Consider the following 24229-nt stretch of genomic DNA (forward strand, 5'->3'; position numbering starts at 1 on the left):
AAAATAGTTTTTAAATACAACTTCCTTGGCTTGACAGTGAGATGACCACACAGTCCGGTTACTGGGTCAAAAATCAATTACAAAAACAGAAGGGAGCTTTTCAAGTCTTTTATTTTTGCATTAGCCTTGGTAAAAGACGGACTCCAAAACCACAACCAAGAAGAAAAACAACCATTTAAAATACGGGAAATACAGTACTGGCTTTTTCTCTCGGCGGGATGGGTCGGCTGCCTTCCAGCCTGCTCGTGGATCCCCCCGAAGTTGACGGTTCGCTCTGTCGCTTCTGCCCAGACCCCCCGCCCCCGCGGAAACCCACGCTCGGCCGTCCCCGAGCCAGGGCAGGTGAGGACGCCCTCCTCCAACCTTCGCGCGCTCGGCTTTCCTCCCCCGGACAGCGGCCCTTTCCCCACCCTCGCCAGGGCCCACGAGCCCCACTCCCCGCGTCTCCAGCAGGCCGCGAGCCAGGTGGGGACGAGGCGGCCCCGCGCTGGCCCCGCCAGTTCCGCGTCTGCGCAGCGGGCGAGGGGCTGGAGCGGGGCTGGCCGGGGAGGTGCAGGATGCGCGGGAGCCAATGGGCACGCTCGGGGGAGCCGGGCTGGCAGCCGCGGCGGGCCGGGCGCGCACTGTCGGGATGGAGGGCGACCGCCTGGCATCTCAGGCGCGCTCCTCCGGCCTCCCGGCTGGGGGCGCCACGGGGGAGAGCCCGGGGGTCGACGCCCCCCTCCTGGGCGGCAGCGGCTCTTCCGCCCTGCTGCAGGCCGAAGTGCTGGATCTGGACGAGGACGAGGACGACCTGGAGGTGTTCAGTAAGGTGAGGGCGGCGGCGGAGGCGGCGCGTCCCGGGAAAGTTCCAAGTCAACTCCGGGAGTTGGCACCGTGGTGCGGCGGCCGCCCCCAGCGCGCCCGGCCGGCCCCGGCGGAGGCTCCGAGCTGGAGGTGGGTGGGGTCTCCGCGGCCACCCAACCCGGGCAGGCAGCTCGCCGCACTCCGGGCTGCGTCCCGACCGGGCCGGGAACCGCGGGCGCGCCCTCCTCTGCACTTTGACCTTCCATTCCGCACGGCCGTGGCTTTGTGGAGTCGGCAAAGTTGTGATTTTGTCCGCTTTTTTCTCTTTCTCCTTTCCTGTCTGACGCGGACACCTCATCCGGACAGTTTCCAAGCGCGGGAGGCGGTGGCCCGAGAGTGCCCCTCCCTAGCCGCTTCTTTTCGAACGCAGCCAGCCCAGAATTCGGGGAGAGAGATCACCCTAGTCTAGAGAAATTATTCCTGATTTAGTGGTACTGATTGTGGGTTTGAGACTGAACTGATTGACACCGGAGGTGTGAGCCTTGCGCCCAGTGAGACCAGGTGGCAAGGAAGTCCCCTCTTCAAGAGCAAACGGGTTCTGTGTCCGGCAGGAAGCTCCTCGGCCGCGGAGTTGAGGATTTTTTCAGTGATCTATTGGTCCCCAACCCACCGCCAGCCGCTTTCGTTTTCCTTCCCCGGGAAAATCCGGGACCAAAGGGCCCTCCTAACTTGCAGTAGAGTTGGAGAGAAATTCACTCGGGTTTAGTGGTAGACTTGTGGTGCCTGTAGACTGGTGGTTGTGATTTCTTTTTGGAAAAGGAAAATACCTTTCTTAGAGGGCTGTTAAAATGTCAACCCAGTTTTTTATCATTGCGGCTGGTAGAACACTCCAGATGAGAACAATGTATTAATTACTAAGAAGCCTGTGCAGTGGTTAAATGTTACCTTGAGGTGTTAGGGAAAGCGATCTTCCTAACTAGTGCTAATTTTCTGGGAGAGTAAACTGGAGTTACAAAGTGAACAAGCATACTGTGACCCCGAAGAGGAGTGTGTAAAACTCCTTTCTCCCTTTAGGGTTAAATGAAATGGTAGGCGCAATCAGATTCTCGATGTTCAGACAGAGTTAACAGTTTTGTGCTCCTGAGAAAGTTATTTGACCTTTCAATGTGTTTAAATTGTTAAACAATGGAATTATTTTATGTTCACTTGTAAAAAAATTAACACTGCCGTTTTATATTCCACACATACTTTATGTTCAGATCCGGGACAATTGGCCTATCCTTCACGTTGCCTTCTAAGATACCATTAGTCTTTGCATATTAGTGTAGGGTTCTGTGTTGTGAAACTTCCAGCATGGGGGAGGGAGATGGTTGGCTGGGAGTGGCAGCTGTGTATCAGAATCATCTAGGATTGTTTCAACCCAGTCCTGCTCTTTGTCCTTCCCCAGATTCTAAGAGTCCCAGTTCCCTCTTAAGAATCATGGTCTTAATGAGCTCCTGCCCAGAGGCAGATCTAAGATGAAGCTCGTGGAATGGGAGCTTCAGATGTTTATGGGCTTAGGCCTCTGGAAATGTTGAGAGTTACTGGGAATTGTGGATGTTCTAGGTGGGCAGGGAATGGCAGATCGCAACCAGAAGCATTTCTAAGTTAGCATTTCTGGTTAATTGCCTAAAGCTATGTCAGAAGAAAGGCATCTAGATCTCCAAGGCTTAGAAGAGTTGTTGAGATTTCTTTTCTCATTCTAAATTGGCATTTGTTTTTCTATTTGATTTTGTTTTGTAAGTTTGGATTCTTTTTAAAAGTATGTCAACTTCAGCTCCATACACCATACACCTGGATCTACCCCACCTGTTCGTGCTTTATACCTACCTGTGTTAGACACTTGGAAAAAAGTTAAGAACCACGTTTATAGAGACTGGCCATGTAGATTAAGGTATATATGTAATGTTGATTAAGTCTGAAAAGGGTACTTGGAAAAATTTTAAGTTAGCTGCCTGCTTATAAGTTGAGTTTTACAACTATTAACCACAGTTAATTAGACAAGCAGATTTAAGAAAGTCCTCTCCATTTGGCCTGCTCTCTCTACCATGCCCTTTCTAGCCTGCTGCTCTGTAGAACTTTCCCACTGACCCACAGTTTACCCAGGAGTACCTGAAACAATTACTTCTAAAGGATACTATTGCTACCCTCTAATACTTTCAGATCAACTACTTTAATATTCAGGCTAACATTTGTCTTATTCCCTTAGATTATTTCTGAATGTCTATCATCATAATCCCCTCCAGAAGCTTTTTAAAGAGTAGAATCTTTGGCTTATTATTAATTCTTTTCTTCCTACAGTATCTTATAAGTGCATGGCAAATACATGTGAAATACTTTTATGTAAGATATTGCACTGAGTGTCTGGAAAAAAAAAAAGACATGATTCAGTTCTTGCTGTCAATCTTGGAGTCCAGGTGGAAGATGTGACAGAAACTCTAAATGGCAATATAAATCAGGAGAGATGCAAAACAAAACAAAGTATTGTTTGGAGTTTTCAGGTAATCCAGTAGGAGGAAAATGATACCAAATCTCAGGAGACTGTAGGGAATGCAAAGGATATTGATTAAAAGAGTAAATATAGATGTTGGAAGGTAGGAGAACATGACCAATGATTCAAAAACAGAAAAAAGAAAAAGGAAAAAAAATTATAACAGTAGTGTAAGAATAGTGTTAGGACCGGGCCAAAATGTGGCTTGCAAAAAATTTAGAGAAGAGAGTCTGGTTTCTATTTAAAAAAAAAAAAAAAAAAAAGGAAAAAAGTTCTTTTTTGAAAATAATATGTTAAAATAAAATAAATAGTCTTTATTTATTTTTTTAAAAGATTTTATTTATTTATTTGACAGACAGAGATCACAAGTAGGCAGAGAGACAGGCAGAGAGAGAGGGGGAAGCAGTCTCCCCGCTGAGCAGAGAGCCCAATGTGGGGGTCGATCCCAGGACTCTGAGATCATGACCTGAGCCGAAGGCAGAGGCTTAACCCACTGAGCCACCCAGGCACCCTTGTCTTTATTTTTATTAAATACTGTAATGTGTAGAAGGAGTAGCAACTGAAATGTAGCAAAGGTAACTAGGTCACAGTCAAGCAGTACAGTACCTATCTGGTACTGGGTAAATGACAGATCCTGTTATTGGTCTTTTTAAAAGGTATTCGAGACCATAAAATGAGATCTGTATCATCTAGTATAAACAAGTGATTTACAGATATAATTAACCTCCTCACCACTAGTCATGTTTGAAGGGATAGGGATTGTAGGCATGGTGCAACAAAACTAAGAAAAATAATTCTTTTTTTAATATAATGGACAAAAAAGTTCTGGAAGGTATAGGCAGGCTTAATTTCAATCTTCAGCAAAACTATCAAACCTATAAACTATTTAGTATTTTGTTTATAAACACTATGAAAAGAAAGAGGTAATCTGGTTTTGTAACAATGATAGAAAATAGTATGGTGATCAGTCAGAAATATAACAACAAGTATGTTTATTTGAACAATGCTTTTGAATCATTTTTGTGAAAAAGGTTATTTTCAAAAGAATAATAGAATTTAGTTGTTGAGATAGCCAGCTTTTATATATATTGATCTCTGTCAGTCTTGACATTATGATAGAGGGACATAATTGTACTATTCAACAATTATGTCAGATACTTAGTAGAAATATTGGAAGTTTAGTTATTAATTTTTCATATTTGTTCCCTTCACGGTCTCTGTTGGGTTCCTATTGTGTGTCTGTATCAGTCATGGCCCTGTTAAGAATCAGAATTCTCTATGATGACTTAAATGAAGAGTATTTAATGAAGAACTTCTTAACAGGATTTGGGACAGGGTTCAGGAACAAACAAGGTAATACTGAACTATTGAGAAACTTGCAGAGGCAAAAAAGCCATTGGCACCCAGAGTTTAGTGGGAAGAGAGTGTAACTGTATTACAGTGTTGCTGGAATCCAGGGAGAACTGGACCTGTAGATAAGGGGCCAGCACTTCCACGGGAGCTGTACATACAGAGAGGTGTCTGTAGAGGAGTACCCCTGCCAGAAACGTGGTGCCAGAGTAAGAAAGAAATCGTATATTCCCTGAGCTCCTCTTCTGCTGCTCTTGGGTCTCCTGCTTGTTACCCCCTCCCACCCACCCACCCAAAGCGGCTCAGGTGATGTCATCCACAGTGAGAGGAGATGGTGGGAGCTGGGAGATTGGGGATAAAAAGACTAACTAGCACAATACATAGTACAAAAGTGTGGCAAGTAGCTTTGGATAAAGATAGACACATCTCTATCTCCTGTCGCATATGCTCTTCTATACAGTGACCTGCCGCCTTCCTAACTAGAGGTGGGATCTCTTCCCCCTCCTTGAATCTGGCTGGGGTTGTGACTGCCTAACCAGTAAGTCTGGTGGAAGTGCAGCTTCCAGGGCCGGATGATCAAAGGCCGCCGTGCAGGCTGTGCTTTGCCCAGTGGGACACTGTACTGTTCGGAGCTGATAGGTAAGAAATGTCTGTTTGAAATCCTGGCTCCGCTGCTTCGTGGCTTGTTTCCTTGGGCAAATTACTTAACCTCTCAATGCCTCAGATTCTTCATCTGTAAAATGAGGGCAGATAATAAATATGAGAATTAAATGAGTTACTGTATGTAAAGAGCTTGTGAATAGTTGGTGGCCTTTAGCAAACACTCTTGACTCTTGATAGCTGTACACAGGTGCCTACTGCAGCAGCCACTAGCCACATGAAACTTTTGAGTGTGACATAGGCACACACATGTGTATACATACGTGTCTAATGTGTGCATGTATGAATATGTATGTATGTATATGTTGTGTGTGAGTATATAGTATGCAAGCATCTATGAATGTATGTGAATATTTGTGTGTATATGCCCAACTGTCCAACTCACTTAAAATCTAGAATGTGGGATTCCAGCAGTCAGGTCATGTGTTCTTTCCCCATCCATATCCTGATTCTGCCTCAGTGGGTTTTATTTTGACAGTTAAAAAAAGTGGAACCCATAAAGCAAAGTAAAGTAGGCCTGATCTAGGACGTTTATATTCTTTCCACTAGAGGTTCCACCATCTACCATCATAGCCCTCTTATATGTTAAGTACTCTTACATTCCTTCCAGAGGAGGAGGTGGAGTGAAGTAGAAAGAAAATAAAAAATCCTCAAGTTCTCCTTATGAGAGAGCATAGATGGTTGACAATAGAATTTAAATAAATAATGAAATTTCAAAGTAAGTTTAGGGAGACCTTGTATGGGACCATTATATGCATAAACATTCCTAACGGTTTTCAGGGACTGAAAGATCAGTGTACACAAATGACGTGATACTGAATCTAAATTAGCATCATATTTTCAAGGTCATGTGAAATATTAATTGTACTGTACTCTGAATTGTCCATGCCACTCCCAAAGTTTCATCCCTGTATGAAACTCTCTGTATTTTATTTTATTTTAAAAATGTGTTTATTTATTTTAGAGAGAGAGAAAGAGTGAGCATATATGCACAAGCAGGAGGGGCAGAGGGAGAGGGGAACAAAGAGCCAGATATGGGGCTCAATCCCATGAGCCCCTAGACCATGACCTGAGCCAAAACCAAGAGTTAGAACCCAACCCACTGTGCCACCCAGGCACCCTGCGTCCTCTGTATTTTAAAGGGGAATCAATTATATCAGAAAATGTCAAAGGGATGTCTCAGCTGCCAGTGCTAGTCCCTTGTTATTAATTCTTTGGAATGCTGTGTTGAGATTGAGCCTGAGATCTTGTCTGAGCTCAGCAGAAAGAGGGCTTGGATCCATCTACACTGCCCTGGAAACAGTCTTGCCACACATTTGCCCTTGTGAGGGAGAATAAACAAAGGGGTTTCACTGATGATATGTTTTGGCAACCATGACATATGAAGAAAGGCTGGGGAAACACAAAAAGTAGTTTGGCTCAGAAAAGACTTGGGTTAATTCTTTATGAAGAGCTGTTATGATCTAGGTTGATTAGATGGTTGTAGTTTTGAAGGATGGAACTAGAATTGCTAGGTCAAAAAAATGAGGAGACAAGTTTTGGGTCAGTTTATGGAAGAATTTTCTAAGTGAAGGTTCCAAAAGGGAAAGGATTACTCAGCATGGTCATGAATTCTGTCACTAAAAATGTTTGAGCATGAGCCGGATGACTGACTGTCCCAGAGGAGAGAAGGGTGTGGCGATCGGACTGTCCCTTTGCACTATTAAGAGGCTGTTACAAGCAGAATTTTAACTTATGCTAACTTTAACTACAATAGTAGTGGGAAGTCTTAATTAGATGGTCCTACTTGTCTCTTCACCTTAATTCCCAAATCACATTATCTTCTGCCATTCCCTAGTTTTTATACTTCTCTTCCCACATTGGTTATGGTTTCCGTTTACATCTCTGCTGATGATGTGACAACTCCTTAGAAAGCCAGGATAAAATGCTTAGTGTTACTTTCTGTTTATTCCTTCCACTCACTCTCCATGTGTCCGACATACCTAAGAAGTCCCCATCAGTTTACCTTCTTGGTATCTTCACTATCCATGCCTTCTTTCTGTTCCCAGAACAGAAAGTTGTTACACAGTTACTAATGAGAACCATTAAAATAGTCTCATAATAGTCTCATAAAGTCTCAGTCTTCTTATCTTCTGCCTCTAGTCTATCCCATATGTTCACAACCACACTGACGTTTCCAGAGCACACAGTTCTAATCATACGGTCGCATTTTGCATTCAAGACACATGATCAGGCTACCTGCAGCTCTCCTGCCTCACCACTCTGTCGTCCGCAACCTTGGTCGACTGAGTCTGAGTCTTTGAGTCTGTTGTATCACCAGGGAGCTCACTAGCAACCCAGTCTCAGAACCCACTTCCCAGATATAATGAATCAATCTGTATTGTATGTTACCAGGAGTCTGCATTGATTTGTTTGCACCTTACAGTTTGGAAGTACCATTCTAGAAGTACTGATCTAGGTTGGTTCACTTGTCACTACATGAGCTTGCTTCGAATTTTTCTACCTCTGTGTAGTTATTGTTGGGTTGACAAAGCAAATTCCTTTCTATTCCTTATGGCCTAATGTAAAACTGCCTCTTACCTAAGAGCGTCTTCATTCTTCAGCTAGAATTAATTTCTCCACTCTGTGCTCCCCATAATGCTGTTCTGAATCTTGTAATACTTACTACATTACCTTATGAATAGGTGTTTATTTCTCATCTTGATTGCTTGTCTATCTCCAATAGAGGAAACTTCTTGATGGTAGGAGAGTAGGAACTTTAAATATTTATAGGATAAATGTGTTATTGAGTGATATGGCCTATGATTTTTTTCTTGTGTATAGACCCAATTATTACGGTAATTTGCTAATGATCTGTTTTCAGTAAATTCAATTTGTATTGTGTTGGTCCTTCCTATCAGGATACTAAACCAAATAGAATTAAAACAAATTGGTTTAATAAATGGTGAGTAAATGTTATTGCTAGATGACACAGGGCTATGTTGAATGTCAACCCTGGACAAAATCTCCTTTTTGAATTTTATTAGAAGAAATAAATGCAAAGCAAACCAAAACAAAGCAAGAACAAAACAACAACAAAACCCCCTCGAAGCCCCAAGGGAATCACTTAAGAACCTATTTTACTAGGAAAAAATAACTTTTAGAGCTAATAGCACCTATCTCAATCAAAAAGCTTGGTTGCAAGCAATGGAAACTAATTACAGCAGGAAAGGAATGAAATGGTGCATATTAGGTACTCGCAGAGTAGATGTGCAGGCTGGACATGGCAGGGGAAGAAAGGGATAAACATTAGCAGAAACTATAGCCAATGTTATATTTGGAAAGGGGATTGGATGTTATATAGTGAAAAGAAAAATAAAATCCATGAGAACCTTTACGAAAGTTTTTTATGCAGGCAACAGTATTTATTTACTGATCTGTGACAATGGGGAATATTATTAAAATGTTTTGGGAAAATGATGTCAAAGGGCACCAGATTTGAACATAATATACTCTAAAAATGTTTTATTGAGTTTTAAAGGTGCAATTTTATTTCTGCATCCTTGAGGTTCTGATAGAATGCTCTAGTATTAACTCTTAACTGGTAACCTCCTACATTTTTACAAATGGCCAGTGTGATAAAAAAGAAACACAGATTCAATAGCCGTGTGGTTGTAGTGTTCAAAATTTATTTTATTTTAATATTTATTTGTATCCCACACTTTCCAAATAGGATATAAGACTAAAAGTTAAAGTAAACTTTCATAGTTACTCATTTTAGGAATGTATATTAAAGTTTTCTCAGTAAACAAGTAAAAATTTATATACTTGAAGGATTTTCTGTTTTAAATGGAATATTTTATTAACTGACACTGTATATACCAATCATGCTAGATAACACAGTGTTGTTACCTATAACATTAATAAAAAAGGATAGTCAGGAAATCAAATTTAGTAACAAATACTGACATAAAAATCAGTAAAATGCACAGAACAGAGGGTTCTGTGCCAGTTAAAACCAACAGTTTTTAAAATTAAAACTGAAATAATTATATGTATGCTTATATATGTGTTTTTTATTTTGAAAATGCTATGGTATGGAATACTCTTTTTTACTTTTTAAAGTAACTTCACTGAGGTATAATTTATATACTATAAACTTCACCCAGAAGTGATTTTTTTAATTAAATTTACTGAGTGGCATAACCATCCCTGTAAACAAGTTTGGGAACATTTTTATATCCCCCCCCAAAATCCATCATGTCATTTATAATTAGTCTCTGTTTTCACTCTCAGCCATGGACAACCTCTAATCTGTTATTTCTGTCTCTACAAATTTGCCTTTTCAGGAAATTTCATATAAATGGAATCAGACAATATATGGTCTTTTGTGTCTGGTTTCTTTCATTTAATTAACATAATATTTTTAGGTTCATTTTTCCTGTAATTTTATTATTTTTTAGTCATGGCTCTAATTTTTTGGTATAAGAAATAGTTTTTATTTTGAAATGAAAAACAGAGCTTAATCATTGAAATGTTAGGAATAGAAATCCTGTTTAATATTGAAATGAAAACCTTATTACATGTGATCAAAAACAAATGGTAAACTCTTTGGATAAGAATCTTCAAAATTGGGGAAAAAAATCCCTAATTTGTTCTTCTGCACTAACTTTGAGAAAGTTGTGTGTGTGTGTGTGTGTGTGTGTGTGTTCGTACACATATATATAAATATATATTTAATCTAATTGAACATCGAATAATATTTTCATCAGCTTTCACTATTTATGCTGTGATATAAGCAAGATCTCAGTGACTTACCTACAATAAAGGCTTATTTCTTTTTCATGAATCTGTCAACTGTAACTGAGCTATGAGTGTGTTCCATGTTTTGAGTCTCTTTCACATGTCTTCTTCATTCTGGGATCAAGACAGAAGGAAAGACCCCTAACTGGGACATGTGATTCCTCTGGCAGAGGGAAAAAAAATAGGAGCACTGGTGAAAACAGGTAATGGCTCCCAAATCTGCCCAGACACATGCCATTATCCAAACTAAGTCACTGAGCAAATCTATTGCGGTGGGAAGCTATTTTCCTTCCAGAAGGAGGCACTGAAAGTTACCTGGCATTTAACCAGGAGATATAATCCTCTCCTAGGGAGACAGAGGGCCACTGGGAATCATCATACCATCTCCTACAGTGGTCTTGTGGCAAAGCTAGAGGCAAATGACAGGGTAGACCTCTCTGAATAAGGAAAAACACGTTTTTTCTTCCCTATAGGGCATTGAATACAAAAAAGAAAAGTTTTCACTAGGTAAGGAGCATAACTAAGAGAAATTCTGACACAGTAAATGGTAAAGTGAGTATTTTGTTGTTTATACCTTCACCAAAGCCTGTGTTTGTTCCCACCACTTACCACCTTTCTGGTCACTCCAACTTTCTGAGTCCTTTCCTGTCATAGGCCTCATTGATTCTCCAGACTGGATTCCTTTTCTCTCAGTGTCTTTTCATCACTGGCTCCTCTTTTTTTTTTTTTTTTTTTTGTAAGATTTTTAAAAATTTATTTAACAGAGAGAGGCACAACAAGAAAGGGAACACAAGCAGGGGGAGTGGGAGATGGAGAAGCAGGCTTCCTGTTAAGCAGAGAGCCCAATGTGAGGCTCGATCCTAGGACCCTAACATCATGACCTGAGCCGAAGGCAGAGGCTTAACCACTGAGCCACTCAGGTGCTTCTGCCTCATTTTCAATATTACCTCCTGAAAGACACGTTCCCTGACAGCTTTATCAATTCTTTCTCCCTTCCTTAACCTTTAATTCCAGGAATCCCCCCCACAACACACACACTTTTATTTTGGAATTTATAAACTTGTTTATTAATACTTACTCAAATGTGGGATTTTCCTGCTTCATTCTCTATGTTTACTTGTATTTTATCTCCAACCCTCCCACTTAACTAAAGTATAAGCTTCATAAGAGCCAGGAAGCATGCCATCTTGGCTGCTGTTTAGCCCCAACCAGTGCCTGACACATGGTTGACATTCAGTGAACATTTGGAAAATGAAGTAAATCTTCTACACTGGGTTCTTTTTGTGTGTGCATTGGCTGGTGGTGATGGTAGTGGTGATTGGGTCTTGGCTCTACCAGTTGAGATAAGTGATTTGCGGAGAATTATTATGATCCCCATGCTACAAGTTTATCTATAAGATACAGATGATGATGATTGCACTTATTTCCCATCATGTTGTTGGCAGGATTAAATGAAGTAATGTAAGTGGATGGTGCTAAGGCACAGTCCCTGTCCCTTAGAAAATTTCAGTATTTGCCATTATTAAGATTAATGTTTTTAAGTTGTAGGCTCATCCATTTTGCAATTTGTAATGAGATGGTCAGAGACTCACAAATATATTTGTTACTATATGGTTTTTACTTATTATAGAGAGTGCTACCAGAATTGGGGTATTGTCTCTTAAATGCTATATTATAGGCTTGATCATTTTATTATTCTTTCCTCTATTGCAGGCTTTGCCAATACTGTATTTTTTACCAATTGAAAATTTGTAATAGCCCTGTGTCAAGCAGCTCTCTTGGCACCATTTTCCTAACAGTGTTTGCTTACTTTGTGCCTCTGTGTCACATTTTGAAAATCCTTGCAATATTTCAAACTTTTTAAGCATTATTATATTTGTTACTAACCTGTCATCAGTGATTTTTGATGTCATTATTGTAATTTGTTTTGGGGTTCCAGGAACAACACTCGTATGAGATGGGGAACTTAATACATAAACGTTGTGCGTGTTCTGGCTGCTCCACTGACTGGTCGTTCCCCTATCACTCTCCCTTTCCTTGAGCCCCCCTATTTCCTGAGATGCATCAATATCGAAATTAGGCCAGTGAATAACCCTACAGTAGCCTCTAAGTGTTAAAGGGAAAGGAAGAGGCATATGTCTCTCACTTTAAATGAAAAGCTAGAAATGATTAAGCTTAACAAAGAAGCATGTCAAAAGTCAAGATATTCCAAGACCTATGCCTCTTGCACCAAACAGCCAACCTCTGAATGCAAAGGAGAAGTTCTTAAAGGAAATTTAAAGTCCTACTCCAGTAAACATATGAATGATAAAAAATGAAACAGTCTTATTACTGATATGAAGAGAATTTTAGTGGTCTAAAGAGGAGATTAAACCAGCCACAATATTCCCTTAACCCCAAGCCTAAGCCAGAGCCAGGCCCTCACTCTTCAGTTCTCTGAAGGCTGAGAGATGTGAGGAAGAGGAAGCTGCAGGAGAAAAGCTAGAACCTAGCAGAGGTTGGTTAGTGAGGTTTAAAGAAAGAAACCATCTCCGTCATATAAACGTGCAAGGTGAAGCCACAGGTGCTAATGGAGATGCCGCAACAAGGTATCTGCAGGGTCTAGCTCAGCTCATTAATAAAGGTGGCTACACTGAACAACTATTTTCAATGTAGAAGACACAGGTTGTTATTGTTTTTTTTTTAAAGATTTTATTTATTTATTTGAGAGAGAGCATGAGAGAGGAGAAGGTCAGAGGGAGAAGCGGACTCCCCATGGAGCTGGGAGCCCAATGTGGGACTCAATCCCGGGACTCCAGGATCATGACCTGAGCTGAAGGCAGTCGCTTAACCAACTGAGCCACCCAGGCACCCCAGAAGAAACAGTTTTCTATTGGAAGAAGATCCTACTACGACTTTCATAGCTAGACCGAAGTCAACACCTGGCTTCAAAGATCCAAAGAACGGGCTGACTCTGCTGTTAGGGGCTCGTGCAGCTGGTGACTTTATAAGTCGAAGCCAATGCTCATTTACCACTCTGAAAATCCTAGAACCCGTAAGAATTACAAATCTGTACAAATCTGCCTGTGCCCCAAAAGTGGAACAACAGAGCCCGGATGACGAGACATCCGTTTACAACATGGTTTACCCAATATTTTAAGCCCACTATTGAGACCTCCTTCTCAGAAAAAATATTCTTTTCAAAATATGACTGCTCACTGACAATGTGCCTTGTCACCCAGGAGCTCTGATGGAGATGGATAATGGGATTACTGTTGTTCTCACGCCTGCTAACACAACATCCATCTTGCAGCCTGTGGATCAACGAGTGATTTCTACTCCTTAAGCCTTATTATTTAGGAAATACATTTCATAAGGCTGTAGCTGCCATGGTGATGTATCTGATGGATCTGGGGGCCAAGTAAGTCAAAAACCTTCTGGGACGGAATCCATTAAGAACATTCATGATCCAGGGGAAGAGGTCACAATGTCAACATGAACAGGAGTCTGGAAGAAGTTGATCCTAGCCCTCATGGGTGACTTGGCAGTCTCAGGACTCCAGTGGAGGCAGAACAGCAGATGTGGTGGAAACAGCAAGAAGACTAGAAGCAGCAGGGGGGCCTGAACATGTGACTGGATGGCTGTGATCTCCTGATCGAATGTTCATAGCTGAGGGGCTGCTTCTTACGGATGAGCAAACAGTGGTTTCCTGAGCTGGACTCTACTCCTGGTGAAGATGCTGTGAATACAGTTGAAATGACAACAAAGGATTTAGAATATGACACACACTTAGTTGATAAAAGCAGCAGCGGGCTTGAGAGGACTGACTCCCATTGTGAAAGAAGTTCTGCTGTGGGTAAAATGCTTCAAACAGCATCATACTCCGCAGAAAAATTGTTTGTTAAAGGAAGAGTCAATATTTTCAGTAAATTTCAGTGTTGTCTTATTTTAAGAAATTGTCACAGCCATTCCAGCCTCTAGCTGCCACCACCCTGGTCAGTCAGCAGCATCAACATTGAGGCAAAACCCTCTGCCAGCAAAAACATTACAACTCACTAAAAGCTCTGGTGATGGTCAGCATTTTTTAGCAAAGAAGTGTTTGGTAATTAAACTATATGGACTGTACATTTTCTAGACATAATGCTATTGCACACTCAGTAGACTACTGTTTAGTGTAAACATGACTTTTCTATGTATTGGGAAACCAAAAAATTCATTTGAGTCACTTTATTGCAATATTCCCTTTATTTGGGTTGTCTGGAACCAAACCCTCAATATCTCTAAAGCGTTCCTTGTGTGTGGATATAGCTCCCCAGTTGAATGACTCATGATATGTAGTATTTGTCATGTTATTTGAAAGTGCTAGAGGAAAAGAATATTCCTGGTACAGCTGTTTTAACTATCTACTAGTTTTCTTGATATATTAGAAGTATATATTAAGGCTCTTAGGAATGCTTTTAATGTTGTTGGTGTGGCTGATATCAGGACAACTCAACCTTTTCCCTAGAAACCATCTACAAAGATGAAACTTTGATTAAGGAGGGTAGTTAAAATTTATTGTGTGTCAGAATCCATTTTAGTCATGCCTGTTAAAGTGTACAGTCAGTTTGCTGTGCTCCTGAGGGACCATTTTTATTTATTTATTTATTTATTTTTAATTTTATTACATTCCTAAGTTGGGTCTGCAGTGTTGTCTGCCCCTAGAACTTATTTTCAACTTCTTCAATTCTGGTCAGAGTAATTCTTTTTCCTGGTTTGCCCCTCTCCTACTTAGTCATCACTAAATCTAGAATAGGTAGTTATTCTACCTATTCTGGTTGATGTTCTACCTATTCTGGTCTGGTTCGAACTGGCTGATACTGTGTTTAATATGTGTATCCAGTACCCCAAACTCATTTTGAGGCAAGTTTAGTAGACTTGTCATTTGTGGATTTAACATTGAGGGCTTTAAATATCTTTGGCATGCAGTAACATGACATATTCGTGAAGCATACATAGAACTGTACCAGTGGTTTGGATGACACACCATGTGGGAGCGTTACCTGTCTTTTAGCCTTAACATTTTACTTTTTATTTACCTGTCATAGCTTACATATGCAGTGATATTTACTAAGGTGAATAAAAATATTAATGTGTGTGTGTGTGTGTGTGTGTGTGTGTGTCTGAGTATTAGAAAGCCCTTAAAAGAATACAAATGCTAAAAATCTAGAACTTACTTACTTTTGCCTACCTACAAACTGTCAATGGAACTTTATTTTTATTTCTAAGTTTTATGAGAAGACTTTAAAAGAAAATTACTGGATAGTTTTCAGTAATCCAAAAATATAACCTTATCCTCTATGAGCACACCTTTTATAACTTTTTTTGTTAAGATTTTATTTATTTATTTGAGAGAGTGAGCGAGGAAGCTAGCACAAGAGAAGGGGGGAGGCATGCATGAGCGGGAGAAGCATACTTCTTGCTGAGCAGGGAGCCCGACACAAGGCTCCATTCCAGGACCTTGGGATCATGACCAGAGCTGAGGAGAAACACTTAACAGACTGAGCCACCCAGGTGCTCCCCCTCCAAAGTTTTTAAGTGATTTTTTACTCTAGAGTATTTTCATACGTACAAAAAAAATATACAGATCTTCCTTCACTTATGATGAGGTTACATCATATGATGGGGTAAATTGAAAATATTGTGAGTTGAAATACATTGAATACAACTAACCTACCAAACATCATAACTAGCCTAGCCTACCTTAAACATGATCAGAATATTTACATTAGCCTACAGGTGGGCAAAAATCATCTAACACAAAGCCTATTTTATAATAAAGTGGTGAATATCTCATTCACCTGAGATACTGAATTTGCTGAATATTGTCCTGAAAGTGAAAAACAGATTGATTTTATGTGTAGAGCATGTGTTAAGTGTTAAGTGTCTTGGCTGTTTACCCTCATGATCTCATGGCTAACTGGAACACTACTGTCCAGCAGTATGAAAGAATATTATGTAGCGTGTGTATCGCTGACCCAAGAAAAGATCAAAATTCAAAATCAAAGTATGGTTTCTACTGAAAGTGTGTCACTTTCTCACTATTGTGAAGTCAAAAATCATGAGTATTGCTATCTGGTTTAAAAAAAAATGTGGAGGGGGGATTAGAAAATACTCAACAGGGTTGTGGTAAGGTTTACCTAAGATATGCATACAAAGTCTTCAAGCAGATGATGTATGTATCACATTTATTCCTCTTTTTTTTTAATCCTCTCCTTAATCCTCTGTGATCCAAGGTAAGATCTGACCTTTCTGCCAGACTACAGAGACTTTTTCTTTTAATATACCATGTTTTGGGGGGAGGTGGACAGAGGGAAATTTTCTGTCAGATAGAATGATGTGAAAAATTACATGATTAGTATATAGCTTTATAGTTCACAAAACCTGAGGTAGTCTAAGTACATTCAAGGCAACAAAGTTAGAAAATAGAAATGCTAGAAACAGAAAAGTGGATGAATCAATTATCATATATGCATACAAGGGGATATATCCTACATAGCCCTGGAAATTATGTCAAATAAGATTAGAGTGTTGTATGCCCCTTTATAGAACATGACATGGGCTGGCTTTTCCCCCAATCACATTTTCAACAGTGTTCCGCAAGAAGGCCTTTCTGATTTTTTATTATTATTATAAGCAGGCAGATTGGAAGGAGCTGTAAACCAAAACACAGCTGGTATGTCTAAATTTAGGCCCATCAGGATGAGTATCCCTCATAACACAGTTTCTCAAACTCCTTCCACTTTAAGTTGCTTTTTTACCAGATGTCTCTTGGTGTGTGTGTTTCTTGCGCATCAGCAAATTTTATTTGCGTGGCCTTTTCATGCCACTCTTCTGATTTATCACACTTCTCACATTGATTTTTTTCCCCTCTACTTGTAAAAAGAAAATAGCTGTTTGTGCACAGATGGTGGGTATGATTTAGTATTATAAGAGTAATTCATGTTATATTTATGAGATGTTTCCAAGTAGCCTTTTAGTGGGAAGTATTCAGGAAGGACACCTTTTAGAAAGGTCGTCTCTCACCTTTTAACCTGTTTCTTTTGATGTTTATCTCCTGAGTACTCAAATATTGGCAGGCCGTTGTTTGTTTTAAAATTCAGGGATGTTTTTTATTTATATCCATCGTAGAGCCTCGGAACCATCCAAGATCATTAAAGGAGGGAGGCAAAAGCATTTCTCAGAAATTACTGGAGCTGATTGTTAACCTGTAAGAAAATGAAGGAATGGAGGAACAAGGATGCAATGCAGTAATCATATCATTCCCCCTTCCTACCATTCCACCCTTGCTTCCTTCCTTAAATTTTTATTGTGTGCAACTCTGTGTATAGAAATGCTGTCAGTGGGCGCCTGGGTGGTTCAGTGGGTGCCTGGGTGGGCGCTTGGGTGGCTCAGTGGGTTAAAGCCTCTGCCTTCAGCTCAGTTCCTGATGCCCGAGTCTTGGGATCGAGTCCCTGCATTGGGCTCTGCTCAGCGGGGGGCTTGCTTCCTCTTCTCTCCTGTCTCTCTGCTTACTTGTGATTTCTGTCAAATAAATTAAAAAAAAAAAAAAAAGAAAGAAATGCTGTCAGTTTGCCAGGGCTACTGTAACAAAGGACCGTAGATAAGCGGTCTGAAACCAGAGACATTAATTTATCTTTTTCACAGCTCTGGAAGCTAGAAGTCTGAAGTGCATGTGTCAGTGGGGTTGGTTCTTTCTGAGAGCAGTGAGGAAGGAATCTGTTCCAGGCCCCTCCACCTGGCTTGTAGATGGCTGTCTTCTCCTCATGTTTCTCAACATTGTCTTTCCTCTATACATGTCTCTGTGTCTAACTTTGTTCTTTTTATAAAGACACCGGTGGGTCATGTTGCATAAGAGCCCACCCCAGTGGCCACATTTTGGCTTAATAAACCTCTGTAAAGACCCTATCTCCAAATAAGGTCACACTCTGAGGTATGCGGTGTTAGGTCTCTTCAACATATGAATTTTGGAAGGACAGAATTTAATCCATAACAAATGCTTATTCTAAACCAAATGTAGCAACAAGGAAAACTTACACTTAATTTGTAATTGGTTGTGTCAATAAATTTCAGTGTCATGCTAACACAATTCTAATGTCCATTTAACTAAGTAAAGTCATTTAAGAGGTTTCTCTCATGATGGATGTGTTGGTTTGGAATAAGGGTACAGGACAAAGACTTCTTACAGTAATCTGGCTTCACTGTTACACATTATATATTATGTTCACATCTGGGCTTGAAACCATCCCAGGATTTTGGTGTGTGTGCCTGTGTGTCTTCACTATGCTAGCTATAAGGAGGGTATTCAATGTTATTTAAGAAGTAGAGATCTACCACACAGATCATTTCCCTTCTGCTTTAATCTCTTGAAGAAAGAAAATGAAATGGTGTCCTTTCATTGTCTAGAAGACCAGTAGATAATGGACATCTATCCAAATGCTAAGAATGAATGGACATATAAATAAAGTTCAGGGAGGCAGGCAGGGAGAGAAAAGAGAGAGAGAGAACTAATGAGAGAAAGAAGCACACATTATTGTGGAGGTGAGACCTTTGTTTGGAAAGAACAAATTTTAATGATCCATTTCTCCTGAAAAGCATCCACCACAAAAGGTTAAATGGAGGGCTTTTTTGGTTAATTGCTTCTTTGGATCTTCTCAAACACTTATTTTCTTCTCTTATTCATGTCCAAATGTAAATCTTTTAAACATTGTCATTATATTTTCTTTCCCCTTTTTTGAAGTGAATATAAAAGTCTTTGGATAGTCAGTTTTATTGAGGTTTTAAGAATGTTTTTGAGTGATTCATAGTAATTTAAATCCTTCTACTGAATCTTGGATGTTGCTAAATTTCAGCCTGTAATTTTCTTCCTTTGCTCGATATCGAAGCATATTTTTGACACCACACTATGCTCATTGGAATTGTGAGCTTTTGTAAATTCATGCAGATCTTTCCCGCTCTACAAAAGGATGCATTTTAAGCAGAAGAAATAGAATGCTAAATTATGTAGTAGGTATAAGAAGTGGGCTGTGGTGAGTTAAGAGGGTGACTACAAAGAATACCAAAGCACATGGTTGTGTGCAGTGTCAGGGAAATTTAAAGTACCCGTGCCTGTCAAATTAAAATTTGTCAGCTTAAAAAGCTACTACAGGACCCCTCCCCCATCTGAAAGTAGAGCATTCCTACGAAATCTTTTGTAAGCTGAGATGGATTAAAGCGAAGAAGCAGTTACCATTAATCTATATGGAAAAAATTTTTAAGCTTTCCCAGACCCAAAACACAACCTCTCTTAGGCTTTTTCTGGCACCTTAAGATGCATTTTGCTAATGGATGCACAAAATAAATGGAGATAAAGCACTGATGTTCACAGACACAGTTCAAGCGGTGGAGTTTGAGGCCCTGATGCTGAGTGTAGTTCCTGGGGAAGGAGCTTGGTGGCGCCACTCTTACTGCGTGGGGTGCACCCTGCCTTTCTCAGGGTTGGCTGCAGAGCCTTCGCTGAGCACTGTTTTTGCTTTTCACCATTTTCCAGAAAAATGAAAATCTTTGGATTGCAAAAACAGATACTTAATGTAGTGAAGTGGCTGTACTATATACAATATATACTATACAGAGATATTTTTATACCTGCTGACTGCATATTTATTTGGAACCTCTAAATTACATTTTTAATGACTCCTTAGTGTTCCATTGTGTTAGCATTCCATAATTTATCTTGACAATCCAATTTCCATGTGATCCCAGGCATTTTAAAATTTCCTATTTAATTAAGCATCTTTGATCAATTAACAAAAAAAATCAAATGTTATCCAGGGTCATTTGCCCAAATGGCCCTAGACAATTATTTTAACTTATTACAGTAATTCTTGCTGCCTTTGAACATATGCACAGTGTTGACATTAACAATTTTAATATTTTTCTCAGTAAATGTTTATTTTAGAATCTGGAAATGCAGAAACTCATAGAAAAATACTAAACTCAACAACCATCCCAACACCTGAAATAACTTCTGTTAACTTTTTTGGTATAGCTTATAAGGTTGTATCCTCTGTCTCTCACGCTTTTTTTCTCTTACCCTCTCCGTCTTAAACGCACATAAACACACATACACACCCAAGAATCTAATTGTACACAAATTTTATATCCTGTTATTTTCTTTTAATAATATACTGTGACCCTTTTTCCAACATACTGTATTCTGTTACTTCTAGAATAATAATTTTAATCACTTTATTGTGTTCTATCACATGGATAGACTTTATTCTAGCCTATTAATAGGGAAATACCATAATTTATTTTGCTAAACTTTATGGCAAGATATTTATTGTCTCTTATTTTGTGTCTCATTAGTACAACTGTTATGTGTCTATTCCTTGGTTTAAATCATGCCTAAGTGTTTTTCTTTTCATAAATCATTTTGTAATCACAGCAACCTGAACCTTCTAAATTTAAACAAACCTATTGTTCTTACCTCTCACTTGGTGTGTCTTACCATAATATCTCTTGTATTATTGCATTGAGGGGTTATCCAAATGCTGCATTATAGTTCACAGAACTAACTTTTTGTGTGGGAAGAGCCTTAAGAATAGTGCTGTGGATATTACTGATGCTTCAAAAGGATTTAAGTTGATTTGTTTTCAGGGGTAAAATAAGTCAGTATTACGATTTCAGTCTTTTTTTCATTCCTAGTACTACAAAAGCATTCCTTCTCTTAAAATATTGGGGTTTTGCTACATTTTTATATACTAATAAATTTAGAAGTTGTACTGTTTTAGCCTTTGAGGTGGGAGAGATTTTGCAAATTTTCAACTCCAGGTCCTCAATTTAACCTTGAAAGGTTGAATTAATTGTTCGAAGTTATTTGCTTAGTCAGTGGTAGAGAAAGGACTAGAACCCACGTTTGAGCCTCCTTTGTAATGATTTTTTTTTTTTTTTCCATTTAGGACTGGCTAACTCTGTTGCTAAGTTATGATAGACTTTGTTGCTGAATTCATCTTTAAGTGTGTTGGTTAAATTTAATCTGTTCATAACAACAGACAAAATTTTTTATTCTAACATTTATACATATTCTTAATTTTGGAGGAAAAAAGTAGTATGTAAAAGAGAAAGCAGAGAGTTGGAAACATGTCATTTTTACTACTGAAGAAATATCTCAAATGTCATATTGATACTGTTAGTTTTATGTTTGCATATGAATAAAACATTACTGGTAGAATTTACTGCATGTTATCCTTTTGTTTCATTTAAAATTTTTTATTAAAAAATAACATGCAGCCCTTTCTTTAAAAACAAACTATTGATAGTGCCTGAGGAGGCAGTATGTCCAAAGAAGTAGCCAGTGGCTTTGAGTCTGAGGAGGGAACCAGTGTGGTTGTGAATGAGAACAAGACTGCTTTGGTTCATGGGGTCAGGGCTGAGAAGACAGTTGGCCTGGATGGAAGATTGGTTACATGGAGGGGGATTGAGCATTAATAAATATCTTCCAGTTACTGGGAGCCAGGCTTCTCTCTGCTGGAGAAAAGAGTTACAAATATGGAAAGAGGTAAAGCTGGAACAGTCAAATGGTGTCAAATTTTAACTGGAGGTATTGGTGTGAACTCATAGTATTTACTTTCTATCTGTATATCTCTAGATCCAGATGTGTATTGCATGTGTGTGTATGTGTATGTGTATTGTACATATATTTCCTATCATTCACATCTTGGTTTCCAAATTCCAGTTTCCTCTAGAAGGAACCAGAGTTTCTTAGAGAAATATCTGATTCTATAGCTGGGTCAGGGAAAATAGAAGATAAACCCGAAACATCTTGTTCTGCGAAGTTATGTTATGTACAGTGCTCAAGGAATAATGAAGACAAATCAAAAACACACAGATGCCCCTAAGGGGTTCCACTAGGCAGGTCATGGACACTTAACATCAAAATAAATTATGACATTAATGGATTATAACCTATTGAATAATATAGGAATCTGTGAGTCTATACTTATATAGTTAATTGTGTAAATAAATAAATACTCCTCATTCTCCTTAGGAGGAAACCTAGTGATAATGTCAAAATTGAAAAAAAAAAAAAGGAATACATGTGTTATTTTGAAATAAGGAATGTAACAAGGAACAAAAACAGCTAATAGAGTTCTGAATTTGCTTCTGAAGAGTGTGAACTGGGAATAGCAATTCTGGAGCATGGGAAGCTGCTTTTAAATTTTAATTTGCTTTGTCTTATTTTAAGCTTTGTAGAATTATTTGACTTTTTAAAACTATACATATACTTTTTATTTTGAAATAATTTCAAACTGGGAGAAAAGTTGCAAGAATACCACAAAGAACCTAGATTTCCCAATGACTGCCACTGCACAATTTTCCTTTCTCTCTTTCTCTGAGTTAGTTGAATACATTGAAGACATGATATTTTATTACTCCTGAATTGGCCTGCATATTTTTTGAAAACAGGGACACTCTCCTACCAAAGTACGGTATACATACACAAATCAGGAAACTGATAATGACACAATACTACATTCTAATCCACAGATCCTTTCATATTTCTCCATTTGTCCCAATAACATGATCAGAGAGAAAAAGCAAAGGTTCTCCTTCTTTAGTATGGAACCCAATTCAAGATCACATGTTGTAGTTAGCTATTATGTATCTTTGGTCTTCTTCAGTCTGGAACAGTTGCTCATCTTCCTTTTTTCCATCAGAGGAGTTGAATTTTTGAAGCTATTTTATAAGCAATGTCTCTCCCTCTCAAACATACACAGTACCTGTATTTTTCTTCTGATCAGTATAATTATATCACCATTTTTAGTTAAATTCAGGATTAAGAACAATTAGTGGGTGTTCACAGTCAAGCCATATAGTGAACCAGGATTACGTTTTCATTCTTGTACATCTTTTGCTTTCTTGAGAGTTTATCATTCATTTATTCCTTCATTCATTCACTTCCTCTCCTTCCTTATCCCACACTCTTGCTTTTTGCCCATCCTGGCTTCTCTGCACCCATCTCAGTTCATCTCTAGAATCTAACATGACATGCTTCTTCTCATTATGTTTAAACATATCACATATTCTGTCACCTCCCTCTCTTCTTCCTCCTCCCTCCCTCTCTTTCTCTTTTTTTTTTTCCCTCCCTCCCCCCTCCCTTCCTTTTTCTTCCTTCCATCTTTTTTTTTCCTTCCTTCCTTTGCTCACTCCTCTGGTCTTTCCTTCTGTCCCTCCTTCCTTCTTCCCTCTCTTGCTTCATTCTTTTTCCATTCTTCTTCTCCTTGCCTCCCTGGTGACTGTCTTTCTGACCAGGTCTGTATACGATTTCTCTAGTTCTGCTGCAAAGCTATCAATCTGGAACACTCCTTCACACTCATTTGAAGAATTTCTTCTGGTTCTCTTTTCTGTTGAGTCTGCTGTTTTTAGATTGTTTCTTCTTCTTCTTCTTCTTCTTCTTCTTCTTCTTCTTCTTCTTTTAAAGATTTATTTATTTATTTGAAGGATAGGGGAGGAGCAAAGGGAGAGGGAGAGAGAGAATCTCAAGCACACTCTCTGCTGAGCACAGAGCCCTATTCTGGGCTTGATCCCACAACCCTGACATCATGACCTGAGCCAAAACCAAGAGTCGGATGCTCAACTGACTGAGCCACCCAGGCACCCCCTAGATCCTATTTCTTATTGCTCTGTGCCCTTATTTTAGAAAGTTAAAGAAGCTTCCAAAGAATGGGTGCACGGGAAGTCAGTTTTGGGTATCCTTTATATCTGAGATGGTTTTAATCTATGTATACTTGAATGACAATTTGCCTGGCTATATAGAGTTCTAGGTAGAAGATATTCTCTCAAAATTAGGAAGACGTTTTATTGTCATTTAGTTTCCTGTGTACCATTGAGAAATCTGGAGCCATTCTCAATCCTGACAGTCCTGTTGTATTTTACCTATTTATATTCCCTCTGGAAGCTAAGATCTACTATGAAATGTCACAGTAGTAGATGGTTGCACAACACATCCTACCCCACCAAGACCCCATTCATTTTGAGGAGGTATGAGAGGCCCTGTCAGCCTGGAAACACTTCAGTTCAAAGCCCATTTTTCCTTCTTCATTTTATGAAGTTAGTTTTATT

General features: G+C 39.3%; 1 protein-coding gene across 2 annotated transcripts in view; it reads left to right on the forward strand.

The window, feature by feature from the left end:
- The first annotated feature begins 581 nt into the window (after positions 1-581).
- SNX7 (sorting nexin 7) overlaps positions 582-24229 on the forward strand; it is a 95770-nt gene continuing 72122 nt past the window's right edge. Inside the window, exon 1 of one of the 2 annotated variants that reach the window (XM_059136192.1) lies at positions 582-811. In XM_059136192.1, the coding sequence (XP_058992175.1) occupies positions 632-811 (180 nt within the window). In that variant the 5' untranslated portion in view covers positions 582-631. The other variant, XM_059136193.1, reaches the window with a different exon arrangement.

The sequence above is a fragment of the Mustela lutreola genome, chromosome 10 (genome assembly GCF_030435805.1).
Source record: "Mustela lutreola isolate mMusLut2 chromosome 10, mMusLut2.pri, whole genome shotgun sequence".
Lineage (NCBI taxonomy): Eukaryota > Metazoa > Chordata > Mammalia > Carnivora > Mustelidae > Mustela > Mustela lutreola.